The sequence below is a fragment of the Salmo salar genome, chromosome ssa11, assembly GCF_905237065.1.
Source record: "Salmo salar chromosome ssa11, Ssal_v3.1, whole genome shotgun sequence".
Classification (NCBI taxonomy): Eukaryota; Metazoa; Chordata; class Actinopteri; order Salmoniformes; family Salmonidae; genus Salmo; species Salmo salar.
Window position 1 is genome coordinate 98,960,446 of NC_059452.1, and position 21,613 is coordinate 98,982,058.

Genomic DNA, 21,613 nt, shown 5'->3' on the forward strand with positions numbered 1-21,613 from the left:
CCCCCCCCCTTACCACATATCTACAGTACTAAATCCATGTGTATGTATAGTGTATATGTTATCGTGTGTGTGTATGCATGTGTCTGCGCCACTGTTGCTTCACAGTCCCCGCTGTTCCATAAGGTGTTTTTTAAATCTAATTTTACTGCTTGCATCAGTTACTTGATGTGGAATAGAGTTCCATGTAGTCATGGCTCTATGTAGTACTGTGTGCCTCCCATAGTCTGTTCTGGACTTGGGGACTGTGAAGAGACCTCTTGTGACATGTCTTGCGGTGTATGCATGGGTGTCCGAGCTGTGTGCCAGTAGTTTAGACAAGACAGCTCAGTGCATTCAACATGTCAATACCTCTCATAAATAAAAGTAGCGATGAAGTCAATCTCTCCACTTTCAGCCAGGAGAGATGGACATGCATATTATTAATATTAGTATTATATTAATGAGTCTGGGAGAGAGCATATAGGCAGGTCAAGGCGGGGCTGTTGGTTCATTGATTGTGCAGGGCAGCTTACACAGTAGCCTACAATTACAGTGAATTTGTATTTGAATAATCTAATAAGGCATTTCTTTATATTTTCATAATTAATAGGCTGACATATTACCTTTAGCTACAGAATACTCACCACTTGAGTTCCCAGCTCCTCCTCTCTCTCCTTCATTCCTTTCTCCAGCGTGCAGAGAGAGGCTGTCAACAGTTTAATTCAATGTTTTGTTGTGAAAACATGTTATAATCGATGCTCCCAAACATGTCAACAACTATATACTTGTTCTGCTCTGTTGACTGAGACTACATCAGTCCCATTCAATCGCAGAAACATTTCTATCTATAGATAATTGGTATATAAAAATAGTGACTGGGGGTATATTAAATTATTAATGGGTATGTAAAGACAACAATTGGGTACAGTAAACTATGTTAAACGGTCATTACAGCTGCCCCAGGAATAGCCCATATTAATATACAGATAAATACTGAATATATGAGAGACAATGACACCAGCCATATGTTCAGACATTTATTAACACAACATAAACAGGAAGTACGGTTCTGTCCACCAGGAGAAAAAAAACTGGAATAGAACAGAAATATTCAACAAAAACACATAGTTCCCTGGTGTGGGGCAACTCACTCACACTACATTTTCATCACTTATTCACCCTCTCACTTAACTCAAGTCCTGCATTCACTCATTTAAATCACTCTCTACCATTACATCTATCTCCCCAGACAGTAGAACCATGAGACCACACTCTTATTTGGTGGGTCCATCAAGTGCAGTGTATTAGAGAACGAAGTTCACACACATCTGTTGACGTGTCTCAGTTCATCGGTCACCCTCTATATCATCACACAGTCACAGCTGTCACAGTTTGTGTGTGTTCAGTCCTCCTCCTTCTCTATGTACGTCTTGGTGGCTGAGCGTGCCATCTGTCTGGCCAGGTATCGGTCTCTGGCTGAGGTCACGGTCTGCTCACTGCTGCGCTTGACAAACTTACTCACTTTACTCTCCTCTCCCTCCTTCCCCTCCTTCTCTGACCCTTCCTTCCCCTTCTTCTCTGACCCCTCCTTCTCTGACCCCTCTCCCTCCTTCCCCTTCCTCTCTGACCCCTCTCCCTCCTTCCCCTTCCTCTCTGACCCCTCTCCCTCCTTCCCCTTCCTCTCTGACCCCTCTCCCTCCTTTTCATCCTTTCCGTCGGTTCTTATAGTCTTCTCCTTTTCTCCATCCCTACTCCTCTCTTTCTCCCTGCCCTTGTCCCTTTCTCTCCCCTTGTCTTTGTCTAGCTCTCTCTGTTTCTCTTTCTCCCCATTCTCCTTCTCTCTGTCTTTCGGGCTCCTTTCTCTCTTCCCGTGTCTCTCCTCTCTCTCTTTATCCCGCCTCCCCCTGCTCCTGTCCTCCTCCCTGTCTCTATCCCTCTCCTTTCTTCCATCCTTCTCATCTCTCCGTCCACCATGCCTGTCCTCCCTGTCTCTCTCTCTGACCCTCTCTCTATCCCTTCCTTGGTCTCTGTCTCTCTCTTTGTGTCTCTTCTTTTCTCTCTCTCTATCCTTCTCTCGCTCCTCTTCTCCACTCCCAGAGGAAGGGGACCTCTGTCTGTAGTGGCGTTTGGCACCAGGGGCCGGCTTACTGAACCCTGCCTTCTGATCCTGCCCCTCCTCGCTGTCGCTATGGGAACTGGGGACGTGGTCTTGTGAGGGAGGTGAAGGCGGTGGGGATGGCGCTTCTGTCTTGACTGCCTTTGAACTCTGATCCCTGCATTAAGAGAGAGAGGAGAGTTCAATCAAATATTCATGTACACATACTGGTAGTAAAGGGAGAGATTTTAGCTGTGTTTGGGTGTGTGAACTCTGACCTCGGTACAGAGCGGTCTGGTATGGCCTCCTCTCCTACGGTCTGGTTCAGCAGGTGTCTGTAGAAACCACTCAGGTCTTTCTGCTTCTTCACATCCAGAGCAGCTAGACACACAAACACACAGCATGGCTTTGTTTATTATATAAACTACTGGATTCATAACAGACAGTTTCTCCCACACACACATCTATGTTCACAAACACACATGCGCACACAGCAGTGTCTCTCACCCTCCATTGCTGCCTCTCGCTTTTCTTTTTCCAGCTCCTCCTGTCTCTCCTTGAGTTTCTGTCTGTAGGCTGAGGTGACGTAAGCCTCCTTGTCTGCAAACTGCTCTCCCTCCGCCTCTCTCTCCTTCTGGATCTTCCTCTCATCTCTTCGTTCCTGCTCCTTCTTCCTCTCCTCCACCGCTTGCAGCAGCTGGTTGATGTACTTTGGCTATGGAGAGAGAGAGATAAAGGACAGAGAGCAGTATGAGCAAAGAGGAGAGGAAGGATGAGTAGAGTGGGTGGACATAAGTGACAAAAGAAAGGCAAAATGGAGAAAAACACAGTGAAATTGTGAGGAGAGGAAAAGAGGGGGGCGGGGGAGCAAGTGAAAAGGTGAAGGAAAGGGGGGATTGAAATGGAAAGAATAGCAAATTAGAGAAGATTTGAAAAGGTGGGAGGAGGCTGGGGGTTGTTCTGGATCTGCTGTACCTTCCTGTCGGTTCCTCCCAGCATTTTCTTGCTGCTCTCCAGCCTCTGTTTCTGTATGTCATCATAGACACCATCGTAGTCATACACACTGCTGTCCTGCTCTAGAGCCTTCTGCATCTCCAGACGTGTCTGCCACACACACACACGAGAGAAAGCTGGGTCTCGGTCACAAAAATACATAAAGAAGCAACTTCTGGAGAATTTGTTGTTACCACCGGAGGTTTCTCATTCATCCATTCACTCACCTGTTTCATCATCCTCTTCTTCAGAGCCTCCTTCTGCAAACTCTCCCCAACCGAGGTCTGGAAGACAGGATCACACAACATCACTTCTGATAGAGCTTCAATCATTTGGCAAAGCTTGCAACTCACTCACACTCATCTCACTGGCTGCAACAAAGGGCATGAGCCAAGGAGTGGAGAAACTTCAGACTTCTCTAAATGATCTGTAACCCACACACAATGTAATCTTCTTAGGCTTCTTTGCAAAAGAGTTCACTACTAATTAGCCTAGGAAACCCCAGGCTTCTCACAAGTAAACAAAACTAGATTTGGAAGGATGGCCCTACGAGACTAACTATTAGCATATCTCAATAAGATACAATAGGAGATTGATGGACATTCAGACCCTTTTCCTACCTCTTCATCAGAGTCATCCCCAAACACTGAGGGTCTGGGCAAGGTGGCTGTCTTAGGCGCTCTCTTCTGGGGTATGATCAGGCCGTACCTGGGAACAGGTGACATGAATGGACAGCAAGCACCAACATTTGAAAGAAATAAAGTGGGAAACTAACTAACGGTAGCTAGATACAAGCTATTCGTTACGAAAAGGAACAGAATTTCCGTGATCTAAAATCTAGGCCAAATCAGGTTTGTGTTCTCTTCTCTAAACTTCATTGATTGCATGAAGGTGGTAATGCGGGACCGACTGGCTGCTACCTTTTGTTAACTTGATAGCTAACGTTAGCAAGTAGCTAACAATGTTGTTGGTAGTGGATTGCATGGTCGTGCACACATTGCTGTTTGTAGTGTGTCCAGTCATTGCACACGGCGACCATAAGAAACAACGACGAAATAAACATGTTTGTATTATAAATACCTAGCTAGTTGCGATATAATAACATTTTGTAGTGTCAATTTCTACTTACTGTTTACTAGGTGCCGCCATCTTACTCCTTGAAATATCTCTGAACCGCTGCGGCAGATTCGTTGGCAAGCGAATATAAAGTATTAAGCCTTCAAAAATAATTTGATGGTTGCAAAAACATGTGCAATATAGCCAGGTTAATATACATAAATAGAATACGGTTATATTTTCTCAATTCATGTGGAGCCTTGTCCTCGTCGCTGTATATAGCGAAAGTGCCAAATACCAATGATCAGACGCTCAACGTTGCAGCGAATTGGATAATTGTATTTTTTATTTAACTAGGCAAGTAAGTTAAGAACAAATTCTTATTTACAATGACGGCTAAACCCGGACAAAATGGGACGCCCAATCATGGCCGGATGTGGAGAAGAGTCGTTCAGATGGACATTTCAGGGTCTACGTTTTAGTAGGCTCCGTTTATTGGACCGAGTAAAACAATCTCTATTAATACTTTATCAGCAAAGGCCTGTCTGTAAATGTACCTTGTAAACTCCTGCAGGTCTAGAGTGAATCAACAAAGATGGTTGCTTGGACACAGTACACCGCCACTTCGGTCGTCACTAGTTACCACAAGCACAAAGTCATAACCCCCGCATATTTCTCTTAAAAATCTGATTTTTAACCTAAGCCTAACCTTAACCACACTGATAACCGTATGCTTAACCTCAGAACCATGTTTTTTAATGAAACAGCTATTTTGACTTTGTGGCTGTGGTAACTAGTGGAAAGTCGTCACTTCCACTGCCAAATCAGAGAAGAGACGAAGCGAGACGTTTAACTCGGCCTAAAATCTGTCTTCACCAGCAGGTGGCGTTGTTTCGTTTCCTTCGCTCACAAGCGATGAGTTTTTGTATGGAGGTCAGTAGCTGTTTCCATTAACTTGTCCAGTGATTGTTTTTTGTCGACATTTAGAAAATTCGCATAGAAAATAGATGCGACAATGTCAGCTAGGGTGGGTTTCCATTGAACTATCTTGTGTCGATGAAAACAGCTGGACGTAATGACTTTTTTTTATTCCCAAAATCCTAGTGTCAAATAAAAATTTAGTGATTGAAGTGTTTCCATTGCCCATTTGGCAAATTACACATGAATATTTTGGAGACAGCCTGTAGCCTATGCCCTCCCACTTATTTATTTCATGTCTCTAGTGCTTGACTTGGGATGAAAAAAACAGCAGGACATGTGGTTTTTTTCAAGTCCGCCCATTAGAATACTAGAAAATAGAAATTCCCAAATGACATGCTATAGAGACCTCTGAAATTAACTAAATAAAGGGTTAAGGGTTCAAAAAGTAAAAATAATAATAATAATTGCAAGCATTAGGAATTCAGAATTAAATGTGGAGTGGTGCTTATAGACGCATCCTTCAAAAATATTCGGCAATCATAATTTATTCGAAAAACCGTTTCTAACGGAATTTGTCATAACAAAGAATGTTTCACAAAAGAAAAATCCACCCCTGTCGAACGGATAAAAATGTTGTATTCTATATCTGCCGTTTCAATTACAATTTTTTTGCGACATTGCTTTTCCCTCTGCCTTCTATTCCTCTCTTTGGATAGGTGGATATTCTATGAGGGTTTTTGACGTCAACCGCCTGTATTCAATGGAGAGAGATGCTATGCTAATAGCCTCATGTCATCAATATGTTTAGCCATTTTGAGACAACGCCGATATATGTCACGTGTCCTTATATCAGTACACTCATAACAACCTAAGCATTACGAAACTTCTATTCGGTCAAATAAACCTCACGTAGGCCGTTACATTTTTTGTTCACCAAATTCGACATTCTCTCAATGGGCAGGTTTCCATTGACCCAGGTTTAAATCAAATCAAAGTGTATTTCTAACATGCGCGGAATACAACAGGTGTCGACCTTACGGTAAAATGCTTATTTACAAGCCCTTAATAACCAACAATGTAGTTTTAAGAAAATAGGAGTTAAGAAAAACATTTACTAAATAAAAAAAGTAACACAATAAAATAACAATGAGGACAGCCCACCGTGCCGCTTTGAGGACAACGACACCCATTGTTTGGCAGAGAGACAAGTATCTTGTCGGTATATTTATAATCTTTGGCCAAATGAAGCACAACCACAGATTATCCATTATATTGATCAGATTCCAAGTGGCCGCTCTAACAATGAAAATAAATGTCTTAAAAAATGAAAGGCAGTCGGGAGGCAAGACCAGGTGGGACCGTTCGAGCCAACTGGCATGTATGAACAACAGGCACAACTCTAATATATTGTTTTTTCAATAAAAAAAGTCAAGTGTCCTACTTATATCAGTACACTCGTAACAACCTAAGCATCATGACACTTAAATTAGATTAAATAAACCACACGTAGCAAATAAACCATGCAATGTGTTCGTTAACCAAATGTAACACTCTCATTGACCTCCATACAAAAACTCCTTGATTGATGAGCGAAATAAACGAAATGACGCCACCTGCTGGAAAATACAGATTTTGGGCCCAGTTATATCCCTCTCACTTTGCCTTTTCCTCTCTGGCACAACCTCGCCCAGAATTCCCCAACTGGCGGCCCGAGAGACAAATTTGGCCCGTGGGTGGTTTTATTTGTCCCCCCCCCCCAAGTTTTCTGAGCTCATTTTTTTTTTAAGACGATGAAAACACCAGGAAATCAGCTTCAAGTGATTTTTATTTTGGAAATCTGTACCAAATGATTCCTCCACATAATAGACGTGAATGTATACAAATAATAATAATGAATAATAGTTGATTGGATTTATATAGCACTATTCTACTAACTGAGGTCTACTAACTGAGGTACTCAAAGCTCTTTACATAGTAGGGGGAAACTCACCTCATCCACCATCAATGTGTAGCATCCACCTCAGTGATGTACAGCGACCATTTTTGTGCCAGAAAGCTCACCACACATCAGCTATCAGGTGGAGAGGTGAGGAGTGATATATGCCAATTAGGAATGAGGTGGATGATTATAGGTGGCCATGATGGAATGTGGCCAGGTTGGGAATTTCGCCATGACACTGGGGTGAACACCCCAACTCTTACAATAAGTGCCACGGGCATTTAAATGACCACAGAGTCAGGACACCCATTTTAACATCCCATCTGAAAGACAGCACCCTATGTAGAGGAATGACTCCAAATGTAATCAACGTTTGAATTTATTATGTTTTAGTCCAATATTATATCTGCTTGCGGTCAATTTGCAGTCTAAAAATTGTTTTTATTATGTTCAGGACCAACGACCATCCGCTCAAGAAATGATTGGCCCGCGGCTGAATCTAGTTGATGATCCCTGACCTAACCCAAAGGCTGGCAGATGGCGATATTAGTTGTTTCATTTTACTGTCCAAAAGGGAATGCATGCAGCCAACTGTACACTCGTATCCCAGGTGGACCGGTTCGTACATAAAACAGTCTCCATTCAGGCTGCAAAGGCATCGATTTCGTCCGTACATTTCTTTATGAAACACAATTTTCCACCACCATGCTAGATTAGCTAATGCTAGTCCTGGACGTTGCGTGTCGCGTTCACCCAATCAAGTTGCAGCAGTCTTTTATTTTGAAACATCAGAGCAGAGGTTAAAAAAACAGACCGCTGCAACCTAATTGTCTGAACGCGATACGCAACATTCAGGACTAGCATTAGCTAATCTAGCATGCTTGTGGAAAATCAAATGGTGTTTCATAAAGAAAGTATGCATATTTTCCCAGTTTTATCCGTCTTCTCGCCATTAAATCGAGGATACGAGTGTAAAGCGGGCTGCATGCATTCCCTTTGGACGGTAAGAGGAAAACGACTCAATATCTGCCAGCCTTTGGGCAACAGCACAAACGATAATTCCTATTTGGAGATGAGGAAGGCTTGAAAAAAAAAAGAAGTTTTTATTGCATTTAATTACCGTAAAACCATAACAATTTCATGGGTTGTTGGATCTCCACCACCATGCCAGTTCTCCTTAGTAATACCATACCACTAATACCCACGCTTTCTCTGATTGTCATTATCTCTGCTGAGATCAGTGTGCTCAGAGAGCTACCCTGTGATTAAAGCTGAGGCTTTGATTCCCTCCTGACTCTTCCGTTGTCTCTCCTGAGTGACTGTAAACCTCAACACCATTATCCCTGTCGTAATCCAAATCTCATGTCCCGTACTCTCTGCTGCCACTGTTGTTTATCCCCTCACAAAGACAGTGAGACTCTGCTACTCAGGCAGAGGGACTACCAGGGATGGATGGATAACTAGATCACGAGTGTATTCATTTGCACACAACCTAACGAAAACAAGCGTTTCTGTAAAAATGTTGGTTCTGTTTAGCTTTGTTTCCATTTGGTACACCTCAGAGCTATCTCTTTCTTTCTGTGTGTTATAGCTCTTGCAGGTTGCTAAGTACTGAAATGGGTGGGGCAGGCTCTACTGAAACATGAACTGTGTGTTACAATTTATTTTCACGTAGTCATGTTCTTTCACACATGCATAATTGTGTGGTGAAGCAATTATAGGTATGATGCATGAAGCAATTAACAACAACTTAACAACCTAACAAAACAAACTGATTTCTGGCCATTGTGTCAAAAAGCCTTCTTAATGGGAAGTTTTGTCAGGGTGTTTTAATTCAGCTGGGTAGTTTGTGACTATCTCTTCTCCACTCATAAAGATATCTCTCCTCGTCACCACTCATAAAGATCTCTCCTCTTCTCTTCTCCACTCATAGATATCTCTCCTCTTCTCCACTCATAAAGATATATCCTTCTCTCTTCTCCACTCATAAAGATATCTCTCCGATTCTCCACTCATAAAGATATATCCTCTTCTCCACTCATAAAGATATCTCTCCTCTTCTCCACTCATAAAGATATCTCTATACATATCTACCTCCATCATTCCAGTATCCCTGCAAATTGTAAATATGGTATTGGAATGGACTTTTTAAATATTTCCTGTATATAGTATGCTTACTTACTTTATTGTGTATTTCATATTTCTTATTCTTGTGTGTTTTTTCCTAGTAATACATTATTGATTATTGCATTGTTGGGTTTTGAGTTTGCAAGAAAGGCATTTCACAGTACTTGTGCATATGACATTAAAACTATCTCTCCTTTTCACCACCCATGAAGGGTTTGCTTCTCTATTGGAGAAGACTCGACAGAGCAGCAAATCCCTCTCATGGAGATAAAGCACAGTATATGTGTGTCTGTTTGAGTAAACAGGTGTTGTCCATGTGCGTATTGGTTGTCTAAACAAAACTTTGTTTTGCATCAGAACCATCCTTTAAAACAAAACAAAACAGACATTTGAACATAGCCAGAATTATAGGACAATGCACACTATATTGTTTATGAAGACCTATATTGCTGTTGTTGAGCACATTGTATTATGGGGGATAGGGGTTACAGGAAGAGGAAGTGGTGGAAGTGGCGATACACTTCCTGCTGACAACAGCTGTGTGTGTGGATGGTGTGAATACAGGGAGTGTCCCTAATGGCACCCTATTCTCAATTTAGTGCACTAGTTTTGAACAGAGAACCTGGTCAAAACTAGTGCACTATAGAGAGTATAGTTTGCCATTAGGGACGCAGGTAATGTATGTTCAGAGTAGAAGTTGCCCTTAGGCACAGATCTAGGATCAGTTTACTCTCCACGCGCTAACCCAGGGGTGGTCAAATTCTTTGGCTCGAGGACCACATCGGGATTTCGAAATTCAACAGATTTTGTTTTCAGGCCAGAAAAATTGTAATGATTTCTAAATACACTACATTGCCAAAAGTATGGGGACACCTGCTCGTCAAAAATTAATATGGAGTTGGTCCCCCCTTTGCTGCTATAACAGCCTCTTCTGGGAAGGCTTTCCACAAGATGTTGGAACATTGCTGTGGGGACTTGCTTCCATTCAGCCACAACAGCATTAGTGAGGTCGGGCACTGATGTTGGACGATTAGGCCTGACTCGCAGTCGGCATTCCAATTCAGCCCAAAGGTGTTCGATGGGGTTGAGGTCAGGGCTCTGTGCAGGCCAGTCAGGTTCTTCCACACCAATCTCGACAAACCATTTCTGTATGGATCTCGCTTTGTGCACAGGGGCATTGTCATGCTGAAACAGGAAAGGGCCTTCCCCAAACTGTTCCCACAAAGTTGGAAGCACAGAATCGTCTAGAATGTCATTGTATGCTGTAGCGTTAAGATTTCCCTTCACTGGAACTAGGGTCTAGCCCAAACCATGAAAAACATTACAGTTGGCACTATATATTGGGGCAGGTAGCGTTCCCCTGGCATCAGCCTATCCCAGATTCGTCCGTCGGAATGCCAGATGGTGAAGCGTGATTCATCACTCCAGAGAACATGTTTCTACTGCTCCAGAGTCAAATGGCGGCAAGCGTTACACCACACCAATCAACGCTTGGAATTGCGCATGTTGATCTTAGGCTTGTGTGTGGCCGCTCGGCCATGGAAAGCCATTTCATGAAGCTCCCGATGAACAGTTCTTGTGCTCACATTGCTTCCAGAGGAAGTTTGGAACTCTATATTGAGTGTTGCAACCACAGACAGCAATGCAATGCAATGGCTATTACCTTGTGAGCTTGTGTGACCTACCACTTCGCAGCTGAGCCGTTGTTGCTCCAAGACGTTACCACTTCACAATAACAGGGCAGAAATTTTACGAACTGACTTGTTGGAAAGGTGGCGTCCTATGACGGTGCCACGTTGAATGTAAATGAGGTCTTCAGTACGGGCCATTCTACTGACAGTGTTTGTCTATGGAGACTGCATGGTTGTGTGCTCGATTTTATACATCTGTCAGCAATGGGTGTGGCTGAAATAGCCGAATCCACTCATTTGAAGGGGTGTCCACATACTTTTGGCCAAATAAAATGGTAATAATTCCCATGGGCCGGATCTGGATTGAATGGGCACGCGGGCCGTAGTTTTCCCACCCCTGTCCTGAGCTCATTTATTAAACTGGGAAAACATAAACGGATTTGTGTTTAGTGACATCTTCTACCTACTTGCGGTTGAAGAGAGTAGTAGCATAGTGCAAGCTCAGACAGGCAGCGAGTCTTGTGCCACAGGAGCTAAGAAACACAGTCTTGACTTTCTCCCTCAGATTCACCGTGCTCACTAGTTCAAAACTGAGCTGATAGTGGATAATGTAGGCTTTGAATCCAAACCTTTGTCCTGAAGACCGACTGCATATAATAATTATAATTTATTCACCTTATCTTCTTTTTTTTTTTTCTCTTTTATTTCCAAGATGGCGTAGCAGTTCAGACGTCCTCTACCCTCCTCTTGTCGTGTCCCGTGTGTATATATATATTTACATATTTTTTTTCTTCACTTATCTTTTTATATATATATATTTTTTTTTATTCTAAAAACTCAACCTCAAAGCACTCTCCTGCAACCCGCCTCACCAATTTAAAAAAGAAAGTATTATTTACCTCATCTGAATTCCACAACAGAAGCTAGCAAGAGGTTAGCCATTTTCACTGGCTAACGTTGAAGTTCAGCTAGCCACGGTTAGCTGTCCTCAGCTATCCATTAGCTCGAAAATGCTATCGCCAGTTTTTGTACAGCGCGACTCAGACCAGAGCATACCGGACCTATTCTCTCTCCTTTCCCCGATTTCTACCGCAGGCTCTGGACATTTACACCTGGATCTTGCAGCTAACTAGCTGCTACCTGAGTGACTATTGGCAACGTCGGTCACGGAATTAACACACATTATTACGGAGCTAGCCAGCTGAAGAGTTCCGTCAGCCACTCCTGGGCTATTCCTGAGCTAGCCAGCTGAAGTGTCTCCTGGGCTACAACTCACCTATCCTGACCCGTTTTACTGCCGATGCGGAGCCCCATCGGGTCTTCACGACTGGACCACCGACGTTATCTGCCCGAGGGAGTTATCCAACTGGCCCCTCCGTCGCGACGTAACCTGATCGCCCATCTGCGGCCCGCTAATCGTTAGCTGTCTTTTCGGCTGCGATCTGAATAGGTCTATCGGACACTTTTCTTGGGCCACTATAACTTAACTATTTTGCCAACTTGGACTGGTCCCCCCTTCCACACGGAACCCCACTAACCCACAGACGGAAACGCACGAGGTGGCTAAAAACAGACTTCCCTCCCATCTTCCACCAGCTTGCTACCTATGGCCCGGCTAGCTGTCTGAATCTCACTGGACCCTTTGATCACTCGGCTAAGCATGCCTCTCCTTAATGTCAATATGCCTTCTCCATTGCTGTTCTGGTTAGTGTTTATTGGCTTATTTCACTGTAGAGCCTCTAGCCCTGCTCATTATACCTTATCCAACCTCTCAGTTCCTCCACCCACACATGCTATGACGACTTCTGGTTTCAATGATGTTTCTAGAGACAATATCTCTCTCATAATCACTAAATGCCTAGGTTTACCTCCTCTGTACTCACATCCCACCATACCTTTGTCTGTACATTATACCTTGAAGCTATTTTATCGCCCCCAGAAACCTGCTCCTTTTTCTCTCTATTCTGGACGTCACAGACGACCAATTCTTATAGCTTTTAGCCGTACCCTCATACTTATTCTTCTCTGCTCCTCTGGGGATGTAGAGGTGAATCCAGGCCCTGCAGTGCCTGGCTCCACTCCTACTCCCCAGGCGCTCTCTTTTGATGACTTCTGTAACCGTAATAACCTTGGTTTCATGCATGTTAACATTAGAAGCCTCCTCCCTAAGTTTGTTTTATTCACTGCTTTAGCACACTCTGCCAACCCGGATGTCCTAGCTGTGTCTGAATCTTGGCTTAGGAAGTCCACCAAAAACTCTGAAATCTTCATCCCTAACTACAACGTTTTCAGACAGGATAGAACGACCAAAGGGGGCGGTGTTGCAATCTACTGCAGAGATAGCCTGCAGAGTTCTGTCCTGCTATCCAGGTCTGTACCCAAACAATTTGAACTTCTACTTTTAAAAATCCACCTCTTCAAAAACAAGTCTCTCACCGTTGCCGCCTGCTATAGACCCCCCTCGGCCCCTAGTTGTGCTCTGGACACCATATGTGATCTGATTGCCCCCCATCTATCTTCAGAGCTCGTGCTACTAGGTGACCTAAACTGGGACATGCTTAACACCCCAGCCATCCTACAATCCAAGCTTGATGCCCTCAATCTCACACAAATTATTAATGAACCCACCAGGTACAACCCCAAAGCCGCAAACACTGGCACCCTCATAGATATCATCCTAACCAACGTGCCCTCTAAATACACCTCTGCTGTTTTCAACCAAGATCTCAGCGATCACTGCCTCATTGCCTGCACCCGTAATGGGTCAGCGGTCAAACGACCTCCACTCATCACTGTCAAACGCTCCCTGAAACATTTCAACGAGCAAGCCTTTCTAATCGACCTGGCCCTGGTATCCTGGAAGGATATTGACCTCATCCCGTCAGTAGAGGATGCCTGGTTATTTTTTTTAAATGCCTTCCTCTCCATCTTAAATAAGCATGCCCCTTTCAAGAAATTTAGAACCAGGAAGAGATATAGCCCTTGGTTCTCCCCAGACCTGACTGCCCTTAACCAACACAAAAATATCCTGTGGCGTTCTGCATTAGCATCGAACTGCCCCCGCGATATGCATCTTTTTAGGGTAGTTAGAAACCAATACACACACGCAGTTAGAAACGCCAAGGCTAGCTTTTTCAAACAGAAATTCGCTTCGTGCAACTCCAACTCTAAAAAGTTCTGGGACATTGTAAAGTCCATGGAGAATAAGAACACCTCCTCCCAACTGCCCACTGCACTGAGGATAGGAAACTCTGTCACCACCGATAAGCCCACTATAATTGAGAATTTCAATAAGCATTTTTCTACGGCTGGCCATGCTTTCCACCTAACTACCCCTACTGCATTCAACAGCACTGCACCCCCCACAGCTACTAGCCCAAGCCTCCGCCATTTCTCCTTCTGCCGAAATTATTGCAACCCCTATTACTAGCCTGTTCAACCTCTCTTTCGTGTCGTCTGAGATTCCCATAGATTGGAAAGCAGCTGCTGTCATCCCCTCTTCAAAGGAGGTGACACTCTTGACCCAAATTGCTACAGACCTATATCCATCCTACCCTGCCTTTCTAAGGTCTTCGAAAGCCAAGTCAACAAACAGATTACCGACCATTTCGAATCCCACCGCACCCTCTCCGCTATGCAATCTGGTTTCAGAGCTGGTCATGGGTGCACCTCAGCCACGCTCAAGGTCCTAAACGACATCGTAACCGCCATCGATAAGAAACAATACTGTGCTGCCGTATTCATTGACCTGGCCAAAGCTTTTGACTCTGTTAATCACCACATCCTCATCGGCAGACTCAGTAGCCTTGGTTTCTCAAACGATTGCGTCGCCTGGTTCACCAACTACTTCTCTGACAGAGTTCAGTGTGTCAAATCGGAGGGCCTACTGTCTGGACCTCTGGCAGTCTCTATGGGGGTACCACAGGGTTCAATTCTTGGGCCAACTCTTTTCTCTGTATACATAAATTATGTCGCTCTTGCTGCTGGTGAATCTCTGATCCACCTCTACGCAGACGACACCATTCTGTACACTTCTGGCCCTTCTTTGGACACTGTGTTAACAACCCTCCAGACGAGCTTCAATGCCATTCAACTCTCCTTCCGTGGTCTCCAACTGCTCCTAAACACAAGTAAAACTAAATGCATGCTCTTCAACCGATCGCTGCCTGCACCTGCCCGCCTGTCCAGCATCACTTCTCTGGACGGTTCTAACTTAGAATTTGTGGACAACTACAAATACCTAGGTGTCTGGTTAGACTGTAAACTCTCCTTCCAGACTCACATCAATCATCTCCAATCCAAAGTGAAATCTCGAATTGGCTTCCTATTTCGCAACAAAGCATCCTTCACTCATGCTGCCAAACATACCCTCGTAAAACTGACCATCCTACCAATCCTCGACTTCGGCGATGTCATTTACAAAATAGCTTCCAATACCCTACTCAACAAGCTGGATGCAGTCTATCACAGTGCCATCCGTTTTGTCACCAAAGCCCCATATACTACCCACCACTGCGACCTGTACGCTCTCGTTGGCTGGCCTTCGCTTCATAATCGTCGCCAAACACATTGGCTCCAGGTCATCTACAAGACCCTGCTAGGTAAAGTCCCCCCTTATCTCCGCTCACTGGTCACCATAGCAGCACCCACCTGTAGCACGCGCTCCAGCAGGTATATCTCTCTGGTCACCCCTAAAGCCAACTCCTCCTTTGGTCGTCTCTCCTTCCAGTTCTCTGCTGCCAATGACTGGAACGAACTACAAAAATCTCTGAAACTGGAAACACTTATCTCCCTCACTAGCTTTAAGCACCAGCTGTCAGAGCAGCTCACAGATCACTGCACCTGTACATAGCCCATCTATAATTTAGCCCAAACTACTACCTCTTCCCCTACTGTATTTATTTATTTTATTTATTTTGCTCCTTTGCACCATATTATATATATTTTATCTCTGAACTTTCTTCAAACTACAAATCTACCATTCCAGTGTTTTTCTTGCTATACTTTATTTACTTTGCCACCATGGCATTTTTTTGCCTTTACCTCCCTTATCTCACATCATTTGCTCACATTGTATATAGTCTTATTTTTTTTTCTACTGCATCATTGATTGTATGTTGTTTTACTCCATGTGTAACTCTGTGTTTTTGTATGTTGTCGAACTGCTTTGCTTTATCTTGGCCAGGTCGCAATTGTAAATGAGAACTTGTTCTCAACTTGCCTACCTGGTTAAATAAAGGTGAAATAAAAATAAATTAATAAAAAAAATATAGCGCTTTTCAAAGACTCTCAAAGCACACAAAAAAAGGCAAGTAAGTTCTCCCATGTCAACCTGCTGCTCCACACAATCCACTGGCTTCCTGTCGAAACTCGTATCCATCACAAGACCATGGTACTTGTCTACAGAGCAGCAAGAGGAACTTCCCCACTCTACCTTCAGGCTATGCTCAAACCCTACACCCCAACCTGAGCATGCCGTTCTGCCAACTCTGGTCTCTTGGCCCTGCCACCCCTACGGGAGGACAGCTCCCGCTCAGCCCAAGCACTTCTCAGTCCTGGCACCCCAGTGGTGGAACTAGCTTTCCCCTGACGCTAGGACAGCAGAGTTCCTGCCCATCTTCCGAAAACATCTGAAACACTACGTCTTCAAAGTATCATAAATACCCCCCCCCCCAAAAAAAATACATATTTTCAGAAACAAACACTTGCACTTTACTTTTTTCCACCCTGACTAGCTCTGACTTTGCTGATAGCTACTTTATTGAGGAAACATGTATATACTATGACTGTGATATGTGGTTATCTTAGTAAGTCGCTCTGAATAAGAGCATCTGTCATTATAGTCATTTAGCAATGTAAATTCAGCAGAAGACAAGTCAGACAGCCATGTTTATTATTATTCTAGATGGAGAGTGTGGGAAATCACTTCATAGCTTACACTAAGAGGTATACTACAAAGAAGGCTCAATGAGTTAGCCAACTAACTAAGAAAATATGTGTTTTGGGTTGTTGAATCAATTAGACTATGCCCATTTCAAGCTTATCTTTCATCCAACCTGACAGAGCTTGAGAGGATCTACAGAGAACAATGGGAGAAACTCCCCAAATACAAGTGTGCCAAGCTTGTAGTGTCATACCCAAGAAGACTCGAGGCTGTAATCGCTGCCAAAGGTGCTTCAACAAAGTACTGAGTAAAGGGTCTGAATACTTATGTAAATGTCATATTTCATTATTATTTTTTGTTTAATACAAAGCAAAAATAAAATAAAAACTGTTTTTGCTTTGTCATTATGTAATATTGTGTGTAGATTGATGAGGAATAAAAACAATTTAATACATTTTAGAACAAGGCTATAATGTAACAAAATGTGGAAAAAGTGAAGGGGTCTGATTACTTTCCGAATGCACTGTACACCCCTCTGGTGTATTGTCTGCTGCTTTGTCTGTTTCCAGCACGGGTTAATCGGAATTAACAGCTGGCGGTTGCTGCGCATGCGCAGATCCTCCATACAGAGGAAATAGCCGGGGAGTAGGTAGCTGCCTGAGAACGAGCGAATACCACGGGTACAGCTGGTTTCTCTTGAAACAATTATGACCGTCTTTCCGTTGTCGCTTTCTCTCAGGTATCTGTTTCCCGGTCGCTGAATGGCGCTGGTTACCGTGCAGCGCTCGCCGACCCCCAGCACCAGTTCCAGCCCCTGTGTTTCGGTAAGCCACGGTCGTTTCGACCCCCCAACCATCGAATCTCTCGCTCGAAGCTTTGGGTTGATTTCCGCTGTTTTTGCGGACTGTACATAACTGCCTTTGTACTTGTACGCATGCGTAAAATGTATATTCATTTTGTAATTACAGTAGCAAATGTATCAGTTCAAATGTGACGCATTGTAACTATCACTGTTGCAACAAATTTACCAAGCACAGACAATGAAGTGTGTGTTAAATAGTATCACATCTTAGTATGGTTTCATGAGGAGAAAGAGGCTACATTTTGTCTGGTAGGTTTCGTCAGCTGCTACTGACATCGCGACGTAACTTACACGCCGGTAAGCCCAGGCTACTAGAAACATCAGCGAGTGACCGTAGTCTAATGTAAAATGGGCAGGTTCGCTCACTAGAATAACTGGCCTCCCCAAGTCATCAAAAAACACTTTATCAGACCAGGAACATGGTTTTGTCACTTTCTTTGTTTCCTGGAATAAACCGTGACCCGTTTGTTGTTGAAGTAACTAACTAAAGCCACATTTCCTGCTCTTCAGTATGTAATAAAGCCTTGTGGTTCTCGTGACGCTTATGAATGCGGGTAATTTACAAGTCTCTAGACTGTTGTGTCGTTGGCATGTAAACTAGTAGTTTATTGCCTTGACCGGTGTAGACGTATTATCTATCTATGCAAAGCAGCTGAACCGGGTTCCGGTATTTACACACCGCCTGTGTGTCCTGTGCCTCGTTACAGAAGCCTGTCAGGCAATCAGGAAGCAAGAGTTCATGCTGCATATTGCTAAATAGTGCTCTGTCTTCCTGCATGGTTCAGGGGTCACTTGCATAATAGTGAGTGCTAGTAGTTGTAGGCTGCCTGAAGAACCAGATAAATATTCACTCAACACAATGTGTCTCTTAGGTACAGTGTAGTATTATCTGTCAATCTTGCCAGAATATTCCGACCCCTACTGTTACGCTTGTTTTTACTGAACTGCACTGGGGTCGGAATGCGATCATGGAGACACCATGGATCCGGCGCGAGATATGGGTCGAAAAACAAACCTCACAGGTATGCCATTCCATAATGGCTGCTGTGGCTAATGCTAGCTACCATGAGGATGAAAATTGCAGTTTTCCAGTATTGTCAGCAGCATTTTGACTCCAGTGCAGCTCAGTGTAAACAAGTGTAAAGTTGGCTCAGTATCTTCTAGCAACTATCAATCACATTTATTTAGAAAGTCCTTTTTTACATCAGCCAATGTCACAAAATGCTATACAGAAGCCCAGCCTAAAACCCCAAACAGCAAGCAATGTAGATATAGAAGCACGGGAAATGCCACTACTCCAACGGTCAATGCCTCTCATTCTTTCTCTTCAGCTCTTGAATGTCACAAGTGGAGCAACAGTAGTGGTTCACTTCTCAGGAGTACGTCCCTCGTTGGGTGCTCTGCCTTTAGAAAGTACTCTTACTCTACATTTCTCACAATGTACATAATAAGAAACTGCAGCAACCCTACATTTTTTAACAAAGAACAAAACAGAAAAAAACATCAGCCAATTTTCAGCCTTTTTGCATACACAACAAGTTATGTGTATTTCTCCTATTCTGTGTTTTCATCTAAACCAGAAGACTGTTGGGCTGAAGTGAAATGGTAGGACTTCATTGCGACGTTATCAGATCACGATATATTGTGAGTAACACCTTGATCTCATGAGGATGCTAGATTAGTCATAACACCAGTCAATGCCACAAACTCACCCGAGTTTGAGTGTTTGTGCTCTGGTGAGTCAGTCAGGCTGACACTATCAGGGAAGCAGCTCTGTTTATGGCGTAACAGTTTAGTTGCAGAAGATGCCTCAAACTAAGTTAAACCACTACCATGGTTGTTGTTGTCATCAGTCTGTCCTTGAACTGTCTGTGTCGACCAGTTGAGCCTGTTTGGAGTCAAAGACAGTACTGACTAGGCGGTCTGGGGGGACAGAAAGGAATACAACCGGTCATTTGCTTTTAGCTTCCTCAAAACAACGAGTGTGAACTGAGGTTATGTTGCTGAACGTTCCTCACCAGCATTGTGATCTTGGACGTGACCCTGTCATTGACATCTCTCTCTGCCTTCCCCCAGCCGAACAGGTTCTGTGAGTGAGGCCAGATGATAGCCTTGCTTTCCTCCCCCTGCCCTCCACACAGGACCCCAGAAACAGTAGCTGCTACTTCTGCAAAAGCTAATGGGGATACAGATAAACGCACACATCTATCTATCCTTTGTGTAGACCCAGGAGGAGTAGCTGCTGCATCAGCAACTGGGGATCCTAATGAACAAACCCACAACGCATACATGCGCTGTGTCCCATGGCTGGGTGGTGGTGTGTGAGGTGTCTTGTGAGATGCCCACTGGGTCTTCTCGCTCTCTAGAACCCCATGCTGAACCTGGCCAGCTCCAATACAGTGTTGCTATGACAATGAGGGCCAGAGACACTGCTGTAATAGTCCATGGAGTCAAGGGACTCCTACATTCAGTAGCTCACCCTTCTCTTCCTGAGTGGTCAGTGGAAAACCTTGAATGGCGGTGGGGATTCACCTCATTTTTCCCCCCTACCCGTCCTATCCTGCAGGTGCCTCAAAACGCACTGCTTTTTATTAATTATATATTTTTCAAACAATCCAAAACATATACAGACACACACCTATCTACAACATCACACCTGCCCAGACCCACCTGTTCTTACCCCCATCTCCAGCACCTGCACTACTCTCTGGCCAACATGTCCTCAAATCCCACATTCTTAATATTTAGATAATGAAGCGTAGGATTTTTCCATTGTCTTAAAGATGGAGGATGTTGATTGACAGTTAAGTACACCTTTTTTTTTTTTTTTTAAGATAATTGAGGTAAAGTTTATCATCCAACCCACCTGGTATCTCATTGTCCCATCATATGACATGTCTTGAACTACATGCACACATTTCCATACACCTTGAGGGTTTTGCATGTATGTAAATGTCCCGACTGGTGGAATCTGTGCTTCTCTCACTTCCTGTCCAGACAAATACAAAAACCTGGCCCCTTCCTGGTATCTGACCACACTGACCAACCGTAGTAACCCTGAACCACACTGTCTCCCCACTCTTCATGAATTTCCATTTTTAGGCTCTGGTCATAATTTCTTCGCTCAGCCATATACATTAATGGTTCTCTTTATTTATTTGCAAAAATAGAAGCATAAAATATATACTAGTGGAGTATAACGTGTTATAGCTGTGTTAATATGGAGATCAGTGTTTTCCCTGTATGCATTTAGCAGAGGTGCATTGCAGTTGATAAATAATGGCCCCCACTGCATTTTTTAAAAAAAAAATAAATGTATATATTTGGGGGAAATTATTTAAGATGGTATAATGTTTTCAGTGTAAACTTAAACGACTAAAACCAGATAATGTATGTAGGAAAGATAATGGAGCTATATATTTTTAAATAAGATCATCTTTGAGAACTAACAATCACCAAAATAAAAACGAGACAGTCAGGGAGAATCTAAACATGTTTGTGTGTGAATCTTTTTCTCTCGGACCGCGCCTTATAAACAGACTGAGGTCATTTTCCTGGAGAGGGTGAGCAAATTGAATCCAGGCTGAACGGCTCGTCTCTCTGCTCTAATAAGGGTAGTTAAACTGCATAGCCTGTTGTGTGTGTGTGTGTGTGTGTGTGTGTGTGAGCGAGAGAGAGAGAGTTGGTCATTCTCGTGTGTGTGAGAGAGCGAGAGAGAGAGAGTTGGTCATTCTCGTGTGAGAGGGCGAGAGAGTTGGTCATTCTCGTGTGTGTGAGAGAGCGAGAGAGTTGGTCATTCTCGTGTGTGTGAGAGAGCGAGAGAGTTGGTCATTCTCGTGTGTGTGAGAGAGCGAGAGAGTTGGTCATTCTCGTGTGTGTGAGAGAGCGAGAGAGTTGGTCATTCTCGTGTGTGTGAGAGAGCGAGAGAGTTGGTCATTCTCGTGTGTGTGAGAGAGCGAGAGAGTTGGTCATTCTCGTGTGTGAGAGAGCGAGAGAGTTGGTCATTCTCGTGTGTGTGAGAGAGCGAGAGAGTTGGTCATTCTCGTGTGTGTGAGAGAGCGAGAGAGTTGGTCATTCTCGTGTGTGTGAGAGAGCGAGAGAGTTGGTCATTCTCGTGTGTGTGAGA

The 21,613-nt window shown here is 43.8% G+C and overlaps 2 protein-coding genes across 5 annotated transcripts in view; one reads left to right on the forward strand and one right to left on the reverse strand.

The window, feature by feature from the left end:
* Positions 1-1,003: 1,003 nt before the first annotated feature.
* On the reverse strand, positions 1,004-4,890 carry nsrp1 (nuclear speckle splicing regulatory protein 1). 3 transcript variants are annotated; one of them, XM_014129651.2, is made up of 8 exons: positions 4,681-4,880; positions 4,197-4,284; positions 3,688-3,775; positions 3,295-3,351; positions 3,050-3,178; positions 2,582-2,789; positions 2,353-2,455; positions 1,004-2,252 (listed from the first exon to the last, which is right to left on the reverse strand). In XM_014129651.2, the coding sequence occupies exons 2-8, from the start codon at positions 4,214-4,216 to the stop codon at positions 1,382-1,384; spliced, it is 1,476 nt and encodes a 491-aa protein (XP_013985126.2). In that variant the 5' UTR covers positions 4,217-4,284; positions 4,681-4,880; the 3' UTR covers positions 1,004-1,381. The 3 variants fall into 3 exon arrangements, with proteins under 3 accessions (XP_013985126.2, XP_013985127.2, XP_013985125.2); XM_014129652.2 differs by lacking the exon at positions 4,197-4,284 and having other exon boundaries at positions 4,681-4,890; XM_014129650.2 differs by lacking the exon at positions 4,681-4,880 and having other exon boundaries at positions 4,197-4,566.
* Positions 4,891-7,805: 2,915 nt separating this feature from the next.
* Positions 7,806-21,613, forward strand: part of LOC106563791 (protein phosphatase Slingshot homolog 1) — a 72,797-nt gene continuing 58,989 nt past the window's right edge. The window contains exons 1-2 of one of the 2 annotated variants that reach the window (XM_014129649.2): positions 7,806-7,986; positions 17,365-17,449. In XM_014129649.2, coding sequence (XP_013985124.1) covers positions 17,387-17,449 — 63 coding nt within the window. In that variant the 5' untranslated portion in view covers positions 7,806-7,986; positions 17,365-17,386. Of the gene's footprint in view, positions 7,987-17,236; positions 17,450-21,613 lie in introns of those variants that run through there. The other variant, XM_014129648.2, reaches the window with a different exon arrangement.

Bases quoted from the DNA above. Each gene is read 5' to 3' on its own strand.
- nsrp1 (XM_014129651.2), bottom strand. From the start codon at position 4,216: ATGGCGGCACCTAGTAAACA. The intron at 3,352-3,687 runs GTAGGAAAAGGG...CCTGTCTTCCAG, and splicing joins GGGATGACTCTGATGAAGAG to ACCTCGGTTGGGGAGAGTTT. The intron at 3,179-3,294 runs GTGAGTGAATGG...TGTGTGTGGCAG, and splicing joins AGAAGAGGATGATGAAACAG to ACACGTCTGGAGATGCAGAA.